General features: G+C 43.4%; 2 protein-coding genes across 6 annotated transcripts in view; one reads left to right on the top strand and one right to left on the bottom strand.

Annotated features, from left to right (window-relative positions):
* The first annotated feature begins 336 nt into the window (after nt 1–336).
* On the top strand, nt 337–9,077 carry march7 (membrane associated ring-CH-type finger 7). 5 transcript variants are annotated; one of them, XM_020712881.2, is made up of 12 exons: nt 337–468; nt 772–878; nt 1,858–2,064; nt 3,052–3,195; nt 3,336–3,507; nt 4,711–4,902; nt 5,010–6,150; nt 6,267–6,436; nt 6,513–6,616; nt 8,032–8,136; nt 8,313–8,361; nt 8,512–9,077. In XM_020712881.2, the coding sequence occupies exons 3-12, from the start codon at nt 1,876–1,878 to the stop codon at nt 8,601–8,603; spliced, it is 2,358 nt and encodes a 785-aa protein (XP_020568540.1). In that variant the 5' UTR covers nt 337–468; nt 772–878; nt 1,858–1,875; the 3' UTR covers nt 8,604–9,077. The 5 variants fall into 5 exon arrangements, with proteins under 5 accessions (XP_020568540.1, XP_020568545.1, XP_011489019.1 ...); XM_020712886.2 differs by having other exon boundaries at nt 8,291–8,361; XM_011490717.3 differs by having other exon boundaries at nt 8,032–8,163.
* A 142-nt stretch (nt 9,078–9,219) lies between these two features.
* Nucleotides 9,220–16,290, bottom strand: part of LOC101158591 (lymphocyte antigen 75) — a 31,429-nt gene continuing 24,358 nt past the window's right edge. Inside the window, exons 25-35 of the mRNA XM_011490700.3 lie at nt 15,956–16,173; nt 15,706–15,868; nt 15,063–15,224; nt 14,867–14,989; nt 14,546–14,731; nt 14,251–14,468; nt 13,960–14,167; nt 13,673–13,834; nt 13,423–13,539; nt 10,864–11,046; nt 9,220–10,397 (exon numbers count right to left, since the gene is read on the bottom strand). Coding sequence (XP_011489002.1) covers nt 10,225–10,397; nt 10,864–11,046; nt 13,423–13,539; nt 13,673–13,834; nt 13,960–14,167; nt 14,251–14,468; nt 14,546–14,731; nt 14,867–14,989; nt 15,063–15,224; nt 15,706–15,868; nt 15,956–16,173 — 1,913 coding nt within the window. The 3' untranslated portion in view covers nt 9,220–10,224. The remainder of the gene's footprint in view (nt 10,398–10,863; nt 11,047–13,422; nt 13,540–13,672; nt 13,835–13,959; nt 14,168–14,250; nt 14,469–14,545; nt 14,732–14,866; nt 14,990–15,062; nt 15,225–15,705; nt 15,869–15,955; nt 16,174–16,290) is intronic.

The raw sequence follows: 16,290 nt of genomic DNA, 5'->3' as shown, positions 1-16,290 counted from the left end.
TGGAGATGGGAAATGTTTTTAGATCAGTTAATGAGGACAATTTCCCACGGCACACTTGACCATCTCCCACGACACACTAGTGTGCCGCGGCACACTGGTTGAAAAACACTGAGTTAGAGTATCGTGGAAATTCCTCCAAAGTGACATCGTTATATTACAAAATAACCACTATCCAACCAAATTACATATTTTTTATTTTTTATTATTGGTTATTGGTATTTTTAAGCAACAGACAGACCATTTTTTATTTTATTTTTTTAGAAAAAACAAAAATATTTTGGTGGAGGAAAACTTTATTGAACGGTGTTATGAATAAAGTTTTATACAAATCTTGCACAATCGCAGCATGGCCTGAACATTGAGCAGCCTTTTCAAGCCGCGCCCACCACGTCAACGCCAGACGCTCGACGTTGTGCGTAAACAGCGGCCAACAAAGACGCCATCGTCGCTGGTTTGCTTAAACAGAAGGTTCGTACCTAAGTGGGTTGAATTTATTTTATTTACTTTAATGCTGAAAACATTCCCATCGCATTTCTCATTTCTTTCTCTCATCGTCACTTTTAAACGTCAGGACGGACTGGATGGGTGTAGCTTAGCTGGGCTATCACCCGCTGTTGCTAAATATTATCGTCGATAAACGATCGAATTTTGTGACTTGCTTTTTACTCACTGGAGATTTTCCTTTTTCTATTTAAATTAATATTGTTAACGTCGTAGCTTGTAAAATTGTTAGGTTGTCTTCCGACACTATTTTTTTTCTTTTGTTTTCAGCTGGGAACAAGCAACAGTGACAAGCAGGAAGTGTTAACGGATACCTGCTAAGCTAGTGCTAAATCTTTAATCGCAAAGCAAATGTTGAAAAGAGGACGTGACTGAAGGTCAGTTTGGTTCCGCTTAAGTACACTTCACACTTACTTAAAACTGGAACATGGCCTTAAAAGACCAACCCGCTCCGCTGTAGGACTAGTAGTTCAGTTTAGCTAAATGGCCTTTTATTTATGAATCCGCCTTGGAAACAAACGCTTCTCTAAACTGCGCTATTAATTTATAGATCACCTCAAAATTAGTCTTTCAGACACACACACAACACAGTTTATTCGACGTAGCTATACAACCGCTCTAGCTCTGACGTAACCGTCTCTAACATGACTTTTAGGAATCTTTTAAAGTGTTTCGGAACCTTTCATCGCGTGTTTTTTTACATTTCCACATCGTTTCAGCCATAAAACCTACGTGGTTTGGCTAACTATTAAGCTAGGCGCTATTGTCTAGTAGTGAGCGTTTAAAATCCTCATTTAGTGGCTAACTCGCTTTTACTAATGTATTACTTGAAGATCTCACATCACCTTTACCACAGCTGGTATCGATCATCAACTATGGGTATTTTTATCAGAGCCGGGAGAATGTTTTAACTTGTTGTACTCGGATTCTCTTAAGCAATAAGGCTGAGTGTTGATATGTCTATCCTTGTTTGTGCAAGTGCTTATCCAAGAGTGTATTGCTGGTGTCATATTCATGTGACAGAGTTCATGGTTCCAGAAATAGGTGCAGTGGCTCTCACGCTAAGTTCAAGATGCTGCAGTGTGGCTTGGTTTGAGTGTTTACAGGGACAAATCAGACACCTCAGCATGCTGCTGCGCCCCTTCCTGCCTTGTTATTGAACAGACTGGGAACCTGCAGGCCGTCCAGCATTCAGTCAGTCAGTCTGTGCAGGGAATTATAAACTTCACCTCGTTTCATCACGGGATGGATGTTCATTTAAGAGAAGGCCGGCTTCCTGTTTGCAACCTTTGAGTTGCTTTTTAGACTCTGTTTTAGGGGTGAACGTAGTTTTGATTTTTAATCCTGACTTTCCAGGGTTCAAGAAAAACCACAATGGACTCCAGGTCTCGCAGACTTCCTTTCTGTCTCACCGGTTCAAGATCCTCCTACACATTCAGTCCACCCAGTCCACCCGTGTCCTCAACCTTGAGCTCCACCCGGCTGTACAGCAGGGAGACCATGCTAAGTAATGATCGCATCCCAAGAGCATCATCACCTTACAAGGCAGATATGGACAAACAGGTAAACTAATGACATTAAATTTAAGTTATTTGAGTCCAATTCCCTTTTTTTTAAACTGTATTTGTTTTCTCAGTGGATGCAAGTCTTCCGAAAGGCCTTTTTTTTGTTTCAAGTTTGAGCGTTTGAATAAATCTTTTTGGGATTTTGTTTGTTTTTCCTCTTGTTTTTCATGGATCTGTAACATTATTTGCTTAAAAAAAAAGAAAAGAAAGAAAGTGGAAACGCCAAAAAGCAAACATCTGCAGGACTTCTTGGTACTTATAAGTTCCACTGCATTTTTTACTGCTCTCCCAGTATAATTCTAGAAGGTAGACATTTAAATGACTGTACAGGATCTCTGTAAAGCACAGTACAGTAACTGATCAGTGCTGCAGCCGGCACTTTTGCAGATCTTTTTATAAGACAGCCTAGATTCCCTGTGTGTATTTTGGTCCTGCGTGCCATCAAAGTCCCTTTCAGAGGAAAGTAACACCATCTTCTGTGGGACTTTCAGACGGTTTCTGTTTCCCCCCCCCACAAGTCCTGATGTTGAAATTTATGCTTATTAAATACTAGAATAGTCAGCCATAGTTATTTTTTTTAATCATTTATTTTACTTTTCTGGTCTTTAAAAATGTTAAAGCAATTAAATAAAAAGAATTGTTTTCTATAACCCAAATAGAAGTGTCAAGTGTCATGAATCAAATAAAGGGCAGGTTCAGGCATTTGTTTTAGTGAAGCAGAGATCACACCTTAGCTTTGTTTTAAAGTGTACCAACCTGTTTTTTAATGCTTCACTAAATGTTTCCAGGGACTCACTTGGTAAATCTGGATCGTGGCCTTGAGCATAGCTTGCGAAAGGCTTTATTTTCATTTATACTTTTGCTGTAGGATTGTAAGAGTGTAAAATCACAAACGATGGTCTTTTTATTATAATCATCCGTGAGCATCTTAACCCATCATGTTCTCTTGAGCATCAATTGAAAGTTACACTTTTTTTTTTTCAAGACTTCACGTCTTTTGAGTTCATCGCGAGATTACAGCAGCGCTGACACTCGCTCCAGCGGCTGGAAACTGCCATCTTTGACGTCCTCCACCAGATCCTACGACCGATCCTGGGCAGAACCATCCTACACTAGTAGGAGCAAAATGGTATCAAGGTTTCTGGCATTTTGCTCAACATGAAGAAAAGTAGCAGTATTGTTTTTTTGTGTTCGTTTTAGTAGATTAACACACTTCAGAACTTTCTTTTATTAGTACTATTTCCATTTTATATTGTGTGTTTGCTTCAGACTAACTCTGAGGAGAGGCTGGGGACACGATCTGGTCTGTTGAATGCCAGCGATGATGCTGATTCCAAAAGGGCTAAGCTTTCCTACAGTAACAGAGGACTGTACCCAAGAACAGCCAGCACCTCAATGACAGCATCCACCTATTTCAACAGTGCTGTGGGCAGCAGCAGAGGTACGGAACGCCTCGCTTGTCGGTATTAAAGTCTCACTCATTGTCCTTTGATGCATTTTAAACACATAGTTTCTGCAGAGCGACAGGAGTTCATTAGAAATTCATCTGAGTTGTTGCGGGGCTGTCGGCGCTTTTTTACACTCTTCTGCTAGCTTACAGCCCCTCACAACCCCAACACTACATTACCGTTGCAACAAAAATGGCGAGCTATCCAGTTTTAAGCCGGACACCAGCTCTGGCAAGGAAACCAAAGACGTGCATGGATCTATTCTTCTATGGGTGGATGTATTTGAATGGGGCGGAGCAGTGAGACTTTGGCCCGCCTATTGCAGTGTCTGTGTCACAACTACAAGCTTTTTTCAATGACAGTTTTTCATCTCCTGATTCACAACCATTTGAATAAAGACATGGTCAGAAGTTCAGTTTTAAGCTTAAATTCTTACATATTTGTCCCCCGTCGTGAGGAAAATGCAACAAGAACACGTTCAAAGTTTTTTTTCTTCCAAACTTACCTTTTTTATTTTGGGTGTTATCACACCTTTTTTAGTTTAATTAAAACGAGCCAAAGTTGTTTTTAGTCTGGACGAAGTGTACATGGGTGAATATACTCATACAGACACTTTGGTCCAAACAAGGATCTACTTGGACTCCTTTGGTTTGCTAACAGCGTGAGATTGAACAGGTCCTGATCCGGCCAAAGTCCAAAAAGATCGTCAACCTTATTTGGGACTGACGAGCGGCGAGTTCGCCTTCTCCTCAGCACCGATGCTGGACGGCCACTCTCCTTACATCAACCATCCCTCAGCCCCCATTAGACATGGCAAAGGAGCTGGCAGAAGGAGTTGAAACAGACTTTGAAGCTGACACTCTTGAAATTCCAAACTATTTTCAGAAATGTGTCGTTTTTTAACAGGAATAATTATCCAGACAAGGGCAACACACCGGACTTCCCATCGTTTTTCTAAACTGGCCTTGCTCTGCCTTCATGATCGGGTGCAGCAATCTTTACACGCAAGAACATGGAAACAAAAGAGAAGCAGAGCGGCAGACCTTTCTGCTGTGAAAACACCTTTTGACTTTCTCGTATAGAAGTTGTGATCTCTGAAGAGGTTTTAGTTTGTGCAATGCTAAAGTATATATGTATAAAGAAGTTTAATTACATTTCTGTGAGTAGTTTTTTTGTATAGTTGTTTTTCTTCATAGGTGGCGGTGAGAAACTGAGCGATCCTCTGGATTCATCTTCATCTCGGAGTTCAAATCATTTGTTCTCCCAGCCGTCATCTTCCTCCCCGAAGACTCTGTTGTCAAGGCGAGAGCAAGAAGTGAAGGATGAGGCCAGCCTTTCACGCTTGAGAGAGCGAAGAGTCCGGACTCCTGGATTGGTTCCCTCCCTGTGTAAGCATGTCTCTGGGTGCTGACAGGAGCCGCTCTCACAGGTTTTTTTAGAGTCAATGCAGAGCTGAGAATGTTGGGTAACTCACTCCTCCCTTCTCTGATTTCAGATCAGACAGACCGGGTGATGTCCACATATGCACAAGGAGCACGCCCAAAAGAAACTGCCTACACTTCCTCTTCTCTCTCCTCCTCTTCCTCCTCCTCCACAGTGAGAGACGGCTCCCTGAATCGTCACATGTCCTCCTCCACTCCTCAGAGGGCGTCTCCTCTGGTGCACAACTTCAGCAGCAGAGCTGCCGCTCATTTCACCAGCAGCTCACCCACTCGCTACTCATCTCGGCAACAAACAAGAACCGCTGAATCATCCGGCGTTACCTCTTCCTACTCCTCCCCTCCTTGGCACACCCCTCCCCTGGCCAGACCCGAACCCGTGCCCTCAAGGTCAAATTCGGATGTCGGAGAGCCAGAAGGCCGGAGCTCAACCCGTCGACTTCTGTCGCGCCTGTTTTCACGAAGATCGAGCCAAGACTCTTCGAGCGGCTCTTCCAGTGTTCGCTCTCTTGACGATGACGGTCCTTCCACCTCCGGGGAGTCTGTGGACAGCGATGAGGGGGTCCGAACCTCGGGAGCGGTTCCTGACACTGGAGGCTCTGATACGGCCCTGGGGAGCCTCAGGAATCGTAGGGCAGACCTCTCCACCACCCAGGGAGGCAACAGCTACAACAGTGGCCCACCTCGGCCCACACGGGCAACATGGAGAGAGCAGGTTGTTGGTGGAGGGAGCAGCAACAGCAGCGGGAGGTGGAGTCCATCTTGGCTTTCCTCCTCCCTTCGTGGCCGCTGTCCACCTCTCCTCTCTCGTTTGAGAAGGCACGCTAGACAAGGAAGCTCCCATTCAGCATCGGGCTCAGGAGAAGACTCCAGCCAAACTTTACTGAGAAGATGGGACCAACATCAGTCATCCCAAGAGGAGGATGAAGAGGACGAGGAGGAGGAAGAAGAGGACGATGACGTGGAAGGAGCAGTTGGTAGGGAGGCTCTGTCTGCTGGCCGTGCCTGCAGGCCGGAGCGGGAAAGCTTACCAGAAGTGGAAGATGCCCCCGTCCCGTATTTGCCCCGATCCAGAGCTGGGCTGTTTGAAAGAATCACTGCATCCATGGTCCAGCTGGGAGATGCAGAGAGTAAGCCAGAAGATCCCAAAAGCATTTCCAGCAGGGATGAAGCAAAACTGCTGAAAATCAAAGAAAGGTAGAGGCGCCTTTAACACTGTCGGCTCATCCTGGCTGATCAGTTCAGGTTTTAATAAATGCAGCCGATTGTCAGCGGTTTTCTAACAAATCAAAGAAACTGGTTTTCCATCTCAGACTGCTGCTGGAGGACTCGGATGAGGAAGAGGGGGACCTGTGCCGCATTTGCCAGATGGGGGAGGAGTCTTCGTCCAACCCCCTGATTCAGCCTTGTCGCTGCACAGGCAGCCTGCAGTACGTCCACCAGGAATGCATCAAAAGGTGGCTTCGCTCAAAAATCAGCTCAGGTGAGCACAGCTCTGTTCTGCTAGGAAAACCATCCGACTGCCGCTGTGATTCAAAGCTCATTTATTTTGTCGTCAGGTACAAACCTTGAGGCCATCACCACCTGTGAACTCTGCAAGGAGAAGTTACGCTTGAACATCGACAACTTTGACATTCATGAGTTGTACAGGACACACGTGCAAGTACGTCATTTTGCTTCTTTTCATTAAAATCCATTTTAAATTTCAATAAATGCGATCCATCTTTTCAGGTTTTTGTTGTGGTCAGTGTCATGTGACTGCATCAGTAGATCCTGCTGAACAGGGTTTTACTTTAGAGTCATCTTTAAAATGCTTTTCTATCCATTTTCTCAACATGCTTTCTCCTCATTCAAAGAACTATGATTTTGACTAAATCAGTTAAAGGACAGCAATTAAATAGACAGCATGTAGGAAAAGGAAGTCTGTCAGAGGTCTGTAATGTTGATCATAGATACACTTCAACTGTGAGGGACAGAATGGGGGAAAAAAAGAACTTATTTTATTTCTTTAAGATTTTCTTTTGTCCTTAAATATCCTTGATATTAGCCCTTACTAACAAGTATAAATAGGTAGCATACCTACCTATTAAAGCATCAAGATGATGAACCTCGAGGTCTGGAGGTTATCAGCTGTGTTCCATTAAGCCGTGTTCACACCAGGCATGTGACGCGTGTTCAGGAGGGGGCTAAACACAGGCTTTTGAGCATGCATTTAATTCAGTTCAATTTTATGGGATCCTCCCCAGGACAGACAGGCGATGTACCGGGACTCTTGGAGAAGAATTAGCTTATGTAGCTCTACAACTACATGTTTGGATAGTCCAGCAGATGAGCTTCACCCAGATGGGTTAAAGGGACGGCTGGGAGCGCGAGACGAGCCAGAGGCAGCGTCCACAACAAAGTGTAGGAGCAGTGGGAAAGATGAATCGCACTGCAATAAACAGAGGCATGGAGAACTAGATGATGAATAAATGATCAATAATAGAGGAGAGAAGAAGTAGATCAGAATAGAGGACAGAACCCCAGTGCACCATACTTTCCCTAGCTTCTGGTTAGGGTTAAGCATAGGGGTCAGGGCGAGGCTTAAATGTAGGTTGGACAGAGGAGAGTTGTCAGTGGTCTGTGGGTACAGTCGTGGATAGATTGTAGTGCAGGTGGGATCTGCACTACAATATTTATGTGGCTGCAATGGGACCAGATCATCCTTTGAAGTGTGTGGGGTGTAAGAACCGGGTCAGGTCCTAGATGGGTTGGGATGCAGGCAGGATCTGGAGCAGCCTTCTAACAACTAATTGTTACGGTTAAATTAACTTCAAACATCCTATTGAGTCTGAAAACGCTCATAGAAACTATCATAGCTACGCATGAATGCTAGAGTTCTGCACGCCAAAGCCTGAAATCGTACGTTCATTGGAAGTGACTCTTTAACACTCTTTACAAGCTTTACTGACTTTGGAGCATTACAGATTGATCAACCACTTTAATTTAAACTAAATTTCACACATCTGCTTTAATAAAAAAAGCAATATTTAATAGTGTCTGTGATGTCAAAGTTCTTTTTTTTTGGTCTCTTTCCAGTCTGAGTACGATGAGTTCATCAGCAGTGGTCTGTATCTGGTGGTGCTGCTGCACTTCTGTGAGCAGAGGTTCTCTGATGTGCTTGGAGCGGTGGATGCAGCAGGGGTGAGAACGCACTCGACCAATACTTGTGTAAATACACTTAAGATTTTCATGCTTTAAATCAGTTGATCATACTCTGTAGGACTTTCTCTGCAAAGACAGTTCAGAAATGTTTGATTAATAAAGTTTTGTTTGGTTTTTTTGGGGGAAAAAATAGACGCTTTTCTTTTCCTCACCAGTTATTCAACCTGGTGAGAATTCTTCATGAACACATGGACAATCTTGAAAGTATGTTTCGTATTTCCTCGCAGCTTTTGCTGCAAGTAGACTTTTTCCACTTTCACCCTGCAAAGCATAGTTTTGCTTAAAGTTATACTTTGCAGTGGGACAAATCCCAGAAATCCCTGCAAAGCGTGACTTGATGTTCCTGCCTTCCAGTTCCTCACGAAGAGAGCGACGAGGAGGCGCATGACGGCAGACCATCGGTGGACTTCTCCGACTTGGACGATGACCTGGAGGAGGAATACTAACTATGGGAGCAACATAAAGAGTGGCACATGTGATCTGGCAGGTGGAAGGTGCTTTGACAGTTTAAGTGCAGGAAAACATTTGCTGCCAGAGGCTTTTTGCAGATATGCGAATTAGAAATTCATCACATTTGTAAAACAGTTTCTTTGATTCAAACCACTATTTCTTTTTCTCCAAAAAAAAATGCACTTTATTCAACATGCAAGTCTTTCTAATGGTCATACCATAAGTGCTTTTCATGGTTAATCAGAAGGACAACTGTGACGTGTGACGGGAACGTTGATTGTGGTGGACACTTGAAGACCATACTTTTGGGATGATTTGGGGGGGAGGGGGGCGGTTATTCCATGTTTTCCTTAGAACTTTTCCTGTTTTACCTCTCACCCCTTTAAAATACGCTCTTGTTTCATAAATGTTTCTCAAAATCTGGTTTCATGCTTTTAAGTTTGCGAATAAAGTTGTTGACAAAACTGCCATCAAGTCTCATTTGGGTTTCAAACTCAGCAGCACTTCAGGGAGTCTGACTTCATTCATGTGTAAGGATGTTAAGCTCATGCATATCATGGTAATAACACTCTGATCTTAACCGTCTAGTAAGTGTTAAAAAAAACAGAAAAACAGTGTAAAGAAGATTTATTTATTGAAAGTTTGGCGTACCTGATTAAAGCTGAGAGACAAATAGGAGTGATTAGCTTAAAACATGTTATGGCAGTCATGAAAGTAAAATGCAGGCACTTGACATAGCAAGCATATTTGGTTCACTCTTAAGTTATAAAACCTCCTATTTACAAACAGTGCAATCGGGAAAAAAAAACTTCACTTTGTGCTTCAACATGTTGCAGGAACTGTTCTCCCTCACAATTTTAAAGTGCATGCTTGGATCAGTAGTCGTGGGCGTAGAACAGATGCTCATGAATGAACACAGTTTGGGCGTAAGACTGTTTCCTGCTATTAAAGCTGGATCATAAGGCCGCAAAAGTCAACGCTTTCCTTTTCTATAATCATCTCATTTATCACCCAAAGGTAAAAAGTATAAATTAGCTCAAATCTGATTGTTTGTCTCATTTGCCAAAAAAACTTGTCAGCTGGTAAACTTTGGTTTGGAAAATTCAAACAAAGGACAGGAAGGAAAAAATGACAGGGGGATATTATTGGCTGCTGAAATCGACAAACTTCGCTTTTCCTTTGAAGCGTCGATGGATGACCTGCAGCTAAGTTGAATGTTCCTCCTTCGTGGCCATCTTCCAGTGTCATCAGCTGGAGACAAAACACTTCAATCGGAAGCTCTGATTCAAATCGATTGCTGTGCACGGCCAGCGCCGTGAATTCCTCTGATCATCATACAGTGTGAACGGCACGCTACGTTTCGGACAGTTTGACGTCAGCTCATGCATCAGTGCAACGTTTATGGAGTCACCTCGAGCCCTTCTAGAGAGAGAAAAAACTCAAATCTCACATGAGAAAATACTGCCAGCCATTGACATTCACTATTTACAGTTTAAAAACCAAGTTCAGCAGGAAAAAGAAGGAAAAAAACAAACAAGGGAAGTTTGGATGTGTGAAAGTAAAACGCACGTGAGGCAGGCCTATCGATATTCCCTGAGGCTGATTAGCCGAGCAAGCTCAGTCAGCATCTGTTATTATGCTGGTGCCGTCTGACTGGTCCAGGGTCCTCTGGTAGCGGATAGTGGGGATGAAATAATGTCGTTTTTTCTTGATGATATAGGCGATGGTAAGCACCAGAGCGATGAAGACCACGATGAAGAGACCCAGTGCCACAGGCGAGCCTGCAGACTCTGAGGAGCAAAGACAATGACCATCAGCGACTCATTTTCTAGAAAACAACTTGGACAAAGTGGCGTAAAATGCACGGAATAGAAAGTACTAAAAGATGCTCAACCAGGGGTCTGCAGCCTTTATTTACCGCTACAAGAGCCATTTGGGCCGAATTCTTACATTCCAAAACTCAACAAAAGCCCCAAAGGAAAAATAATACATTATTCATGTTTCTCCTTCATTGATAGAACGTAGCACAAGAAATTATTGATATTAAAGTTATATTTGATTCTAGAAACCAATTTGAACTTCTTTCACTTTTGACAGGAGTGCATATTCCTTTGAAAAGAAAATACTTTCTTCCAAACCAAAGGAAACAAAAGGGCCGTGTGTGGCTCTGCAGACCCCTGATCTAAACCTTTAAAGGAAAACACTCAAAAAGCTAAGTGTCTCAAAACGGCGATCTTTTCCAGCGCTTCTACTCACCCGCTTGAGTTTTGCACACAACCCGACTCCTGCTAGACTTGCAGCTGACCAGATTCCAGACCCCGCCATCTGCTGCCATCATGATGGCACAGGGGGGCTCCACGCTCTTCCCGGAAAGAGTCGCCTCCGACTTCCAGTTACTGTAAGCCAGATCTGAGCCATCCTGCCAGGAAAGCGGCTTACCTGAGACGGGGAAAAGAAAAGATGATGACAACGGGGAAAAAGGGATCTCTAACCTGAGTGCTGACTATACTAAAAAAAACAAGTTGGTTCGGCTTTAAAGCTGTTGTTCTCCAGCTACAAACTAAGGAGGAGGTTACATATTAATGAAATCAGCTGTAAACACAAAAATGTGAGCAAACCTCACTCTCGTTTGTATTCCAGTCAAAGCTTTATATCCTGTTTATTAAGGTCAACATGTTATCATTGGTTTGGTAGATCGCTAATGGAAATGTAAAAAGGAACAAATTGGAAACTAAGTCACAAAATGAGCAGACTGAAAAAGGATCTTTGCTCACCTCTGCATTTTTACTATGTAAGGTGAGACATTTTTTCATAAAAGCTGAGGGCAATTATGGGGATAGAGCCCCCCCCTCACCTTCTGATTTTACTGGAAAATGTGTTTGTATGTGAAAATGCAATAAAGAAAAGTTTAAAGGCTAATTCAAGAGCGTTTCAAATTATTTGTACAGTTCTGAAAAATGAGTATAACTTTATAATTGTAAGATTTAACTAAAGCAGGGGTGGCTAACACATGGCCCTCTGCCTCTTATCATATTTTCTATATACCGTACTTACTCACGACCATAAGGTGCACTTAAAAGTCTTAAACTTTTTCCAAAATGTACGGGGCGCCCTGTGGTGCGGCCCTAATGTGTTGTTGCGTGACTTCGGTAAAGTCGACGTAGGAGAGGACGGCACGAGAATGGTAAGGAGGGAAGTGAGGATGTGAAAGAAGAACCCCCCCTCCCCATAGTACAACGGTGCAGGTATGTGCATAATGCAGAACAACATCGTTTTGGAAACCCTGAAAATGACGCCTGCAAAGACACACGGTTTTGAAGCACATTTTAAACTGCTAGCGATCAGCTACGCAGAGGAACATGGGAATCGAGCAGCTGCTACAGAATTCCAGATGAATGAATCCATGGTTCGCAAGTGGAGGAAGCTGGAAAACGAACTCCGACCAGATAAGAAGACACAGCTGAGTTTCCGCGGAAACAAGGCGAGGTGGCCCATGTTGGAAGATCGACTCGAGGGCAGCAACTTTCAGCTGATCACGACGAAAAGCTGTCCATCTTTCGCTACTTTAACTGGGACGCAGTGCCGGGCGAGTTACGATTTGTGAATGGATTGTAGATGCTTGGGCTAACGTGTCTGCTTGCACTGTTCTTCGAGCTTACAGAAAAGCCGGCATCATTCATGAGTAGCCGCACGGCAACGAGACGGACTCTGACAATGAAAGGGAAGTTGCCGTGTTTGATAGAAATTTAGACCAGCTGTTCATTTTAGATACAGAAGATGAAGACGTTTGGATGCTGATTGATGACTACAAAAATAAATCACAACCAACTCAGTTTTCCTCCTGCTGCCTTTTTTAAAACACACACTAGCGTGCATGTTTTAACGTTAAATACAGAAAAAAACACCCATAACTGAAACTGCATCCTTTAATCCAGAGCTGTTGTATTGTAAGGAGAGGAGTGTGTTATTGAAAATAATGTGGTTTTCATTGTGTGTTTGTGTGTGTATGTCTAGGCAGGTCAGTATGTGGTGTGGTGTGATCTGATCGGGATTAATGAAAATGAGGAAAGCTGAACGCATTCTGTACAGGAGACACGGCAATGAAGAGATTGATTGACAAGGTCAACAGCCAATCAGGATGCAGAACACAGTGTGCTAAAAAGGAAAAATAAAAAGCACATAAAATTGCAAAAAAAAAAAACAAAAAAAAAAAACAGCAAGACTGGGAAACTGGCGTTTTTACGAGGTAACACTGTATTTCCAACACAAAATTTTACTTTTTAATTCAAAAATTCATTCAGGTCTGGACGTGAAAAAATCCACGTAAAACATAAAAACTTGTAATTTCTGATAAACAAATATTCTTATGATCAGTCACAAGTTTTCTATTTTACTTTATTTTTACGTGATTATTTTTAGCTTTTTTCATTAGCTCCCAAGTGATTTGCCATAAACTGAAACTGTATTAGAATCAAATTTTGTAGAAAAATAGCTAATAATTAGATTATCTAATTAGAATATCTTTAGCTTTCACCTTGAACACTGATTTAAATTCTAAGCTTTATTTATCCAGAAAAGACCGATTAAGAACCGTATTGTAATTTTCCACTGTGGCCTGGCAGAAGGCAAGACCTTTTGTAAAAGGGAAAGAAAAGGGAACAGACAAACAACATCTGCAAAAAAGACAAACTAAGACTAGCATAATCAGTGTCATCCATTAAGTGAACACACATTTATCCTTATAAATATATAAATAAGGATGAAAAACACACCAGAGTCTGTTTTTCATTCTGAAAATGATGGGGTCTACTGTACCTTGGGAATCCAGTTTTACGCTGAGCCATATCTGGGTGGTGATGAGGAAGTCGTCATTGAGGTACTTGGCCAAAAAGTCATTCTCTTCCTTGGTTTTGATGGTCAGCAGCTGAGCCTCTGTCAGCAGATCAAGAAAACAACAACAGATTAGGAGTCTGGTGCTCACGTGAAGGAAATCGCTTCAGGTTTTGTCAAAACATTACCAGCACCCCTCAATGGGCTGAAATAAGTGAATATTCCACAGACCTACCCATTTTCTGACAGATGGCATTGGCCTCCTCCATGTTGTAGACTGAGTAGTTGTAAAACATCATGTCAAATGCGTAACAGTGGTCCTGATGCTGAACCCAACTGGACTCTCCTTTGCTTTGAGGACAGCGGTTGTTTTCTGGAGCGGTTTTCAGTTTGGCCCCTGGGTTCATCGTCAAACAAAGGTTAGTTAGTAAAATACCATTGCTGCTCTTTCCTTTAGCCTGCCGTTAACAGGCTGACCCCTCGCCATACTAAGACTGAGCAAAAAACAAGCTGTGGCCTCACTTTGGGTGGGGGTGGTGACGGCGGTGGTGTAGCAGATGGCGCCGTCCATCACAGTATTGCAGCTGGTGTTCATCCAGGTTCCGTTCGGCGAGATGAAGACACAGCTAGGCTCCAGCTGGCCCGAGCTGGAGCCCCCCTGCGCGCCAAAGCCGTTGTGAGAGTAGTCGAACTTTGTCCCATCAGACCACCCGTAGGCCCCGCTACTGACCTGCAGGAAACACACAAGACAGGTGGGATGATGTCACGTTTCAGAAAACACCTTTCTCAGATTTGGTGGCAGGAGATCCTTACATTCGAAAGGCCTATCCACAGCTTGAAGCCATCCGTTTTAGCGAGTAGCTTAATATGAGAGTTGTGCTTGAAGTCGTGGATGCTCGCCAGGTGGCCGCCATGCTGGCTACACTCTTGCACAGCCTGGTACCAATTTAGCCTTCTGGTCAAAACCTCATAGGTTAAGCTGCCGTAGTGTTGGAAGTCTTTAGCCGATCGGTTGTACTCCTGTTTGACTTCTTCAAAATCAAGAACAAAGACAGGACTTTTCTTCAGCCGTGCTCGTGGAGAGGAGCAAAATGGTGATTTCTTTTACCATTATCCAGCTTGCAGCTCACAATAGTCTTCTGCTTGAACTCTGCATAATTATTTTCGCTTGTGATGAGGATCCAGGTGCCGTCAGTAGTGAGACCAGCCATGAAGGAGGAATCCAAGTATGGCCGGCCTCTTGCCCACTTGGAATACTGGACAATGGTGCCGTCGTACCACCGCGTCTGGTTATCTGGAGCAGAGAAAAAGAGGTGATAAAGGCAAAACTTCAACACACAAAAAAGCCCGGACAAATGTTGGCATAAAATGATTTAACATTATAGCTGTAACAGATAAAAATCCAAAACCCAAACAGTAAATTACAAACCAACGTCATCTTTGAATATTCCCAGCCAGACGAACTGAACCAAGGACTGGAAGTTTTGGAGCGTGCTCCGAACGAACTCGTTCTCCTCTTCGTTCCGAATGGTGAGGATGTCAGCATCTGGATCTGCAGGTGATGACAGTGCGATGAGCAGAGGCGGCGCTTTCGCTTCGGGAAGCGTCTCACAGCAAACCCTTACGGAGTTTGGTGCAGGTGTCGCCGATTTGGTCACTCTGAAACGAGTCCCATCTTGACGGTACCAGCTGAAAGGTGTAGCAGTTCTTCCCCCAGGGGATCCAGTTGGGTCCATTCCTGGTATGAGGACACTTCACAGAGGTCTGCCTGGGAGGGATGTTGGGACCTGTAACATTGACATCCAGAAGTCAGACATTGAATTTCACTTTTCTTTCTGCTTTTTTTCTTTCTTTTTGGTAAAAGAAATGCAGTAAAGAGCCTTTTAAACTGTCACAAACGTTAATTTACACTCCTCTAAAATATTCTAGAACAATAAAAGGAGGATTTTTCAGGCACTACTCAACGTTCAGATCTCATTTGTGCTCTCTCAAGGGAAACGATTCAAAGTTTCCTCTGCAAGATTTTTTACACCCTGTTGCCAAAATGAACTGAAAATCAGGGTTTAAGTGGTGCAGGGTTTCAATGTTTGAATGTTTCCAGACAGTTCCTGCTTCATTTTGAGAAGTAACAACTTTGTGTTTGTGCTACTTTTTCAAAACTCTTAGAAGAAGTTTGTTTTATAGTTTTGTATTATTATGATCTGCTGTTTTCACGCTTGTGTGTGGAAACAATCAGTCACATGACAGAAATTGCTGGTGCTGCCTTACTGTTTGGTTTGTAGCAGATGGCCCCACCGAGTTCCTCCAAACACTCGGTGGCTTTCCAGAAGCCGTCAGTGTCCAAGTACACGCAGAAGCCTTCGCTGGCCTCAGGAGACCAGCGACTGTACACGGTGTGACTGTGGTCCGCCCACACGAAGTTCAGTCCACCCTGAGCACGAGGCGAGGAAAGATCTCAGCAAATTATAACAACTGCAACAATTAACCGAAACCGTGGTGCTGTCCTTCCAACACTTACGTCTTTACTGTGAAGGCCGATCCACATGGGAGTTTGGGCCTGGCTCACGTAGACACTGAGGGAGGACTGCACCAAGACATCCGACACGCTCGACAGATTCATTCCAAGACGCTTGCATTCATGCAGAGCCTCGAACCAGGTGAGATTCTGGAAAATCAACTGGAAGGTCTGGCCGTTCACTTTGAAAAGCTCTTTAGAGACAACAGGCTCCACTTTATCTGAAGAGGGAAGAATGAAGGATTAAAAAAAAACATTTTAATTTAGTGTTCCATTGATGCAAAGTGTGAAATCCAGCAATCACCGCATGAAATTTTGTTTTCCAAGGAGTAAGATTT

Source organism: Oryzias latipes, chromosome 3 (genome assembly GCF_002234675.1).
Source record: "Oryzias latipes chromosome 3, ASM223467v1".
NCBI classification, from domain to species: Eukaryota; Metazoa; Chordata; class Actinopteri; order Beloniformes; family Adrianichthyidae; genus Oryzias; species Oryzias latipes.
Note: the sequence above shows the minus strand (reverse complement) of the source record. Positions and strands in the feature narration are given on the sequence as shown.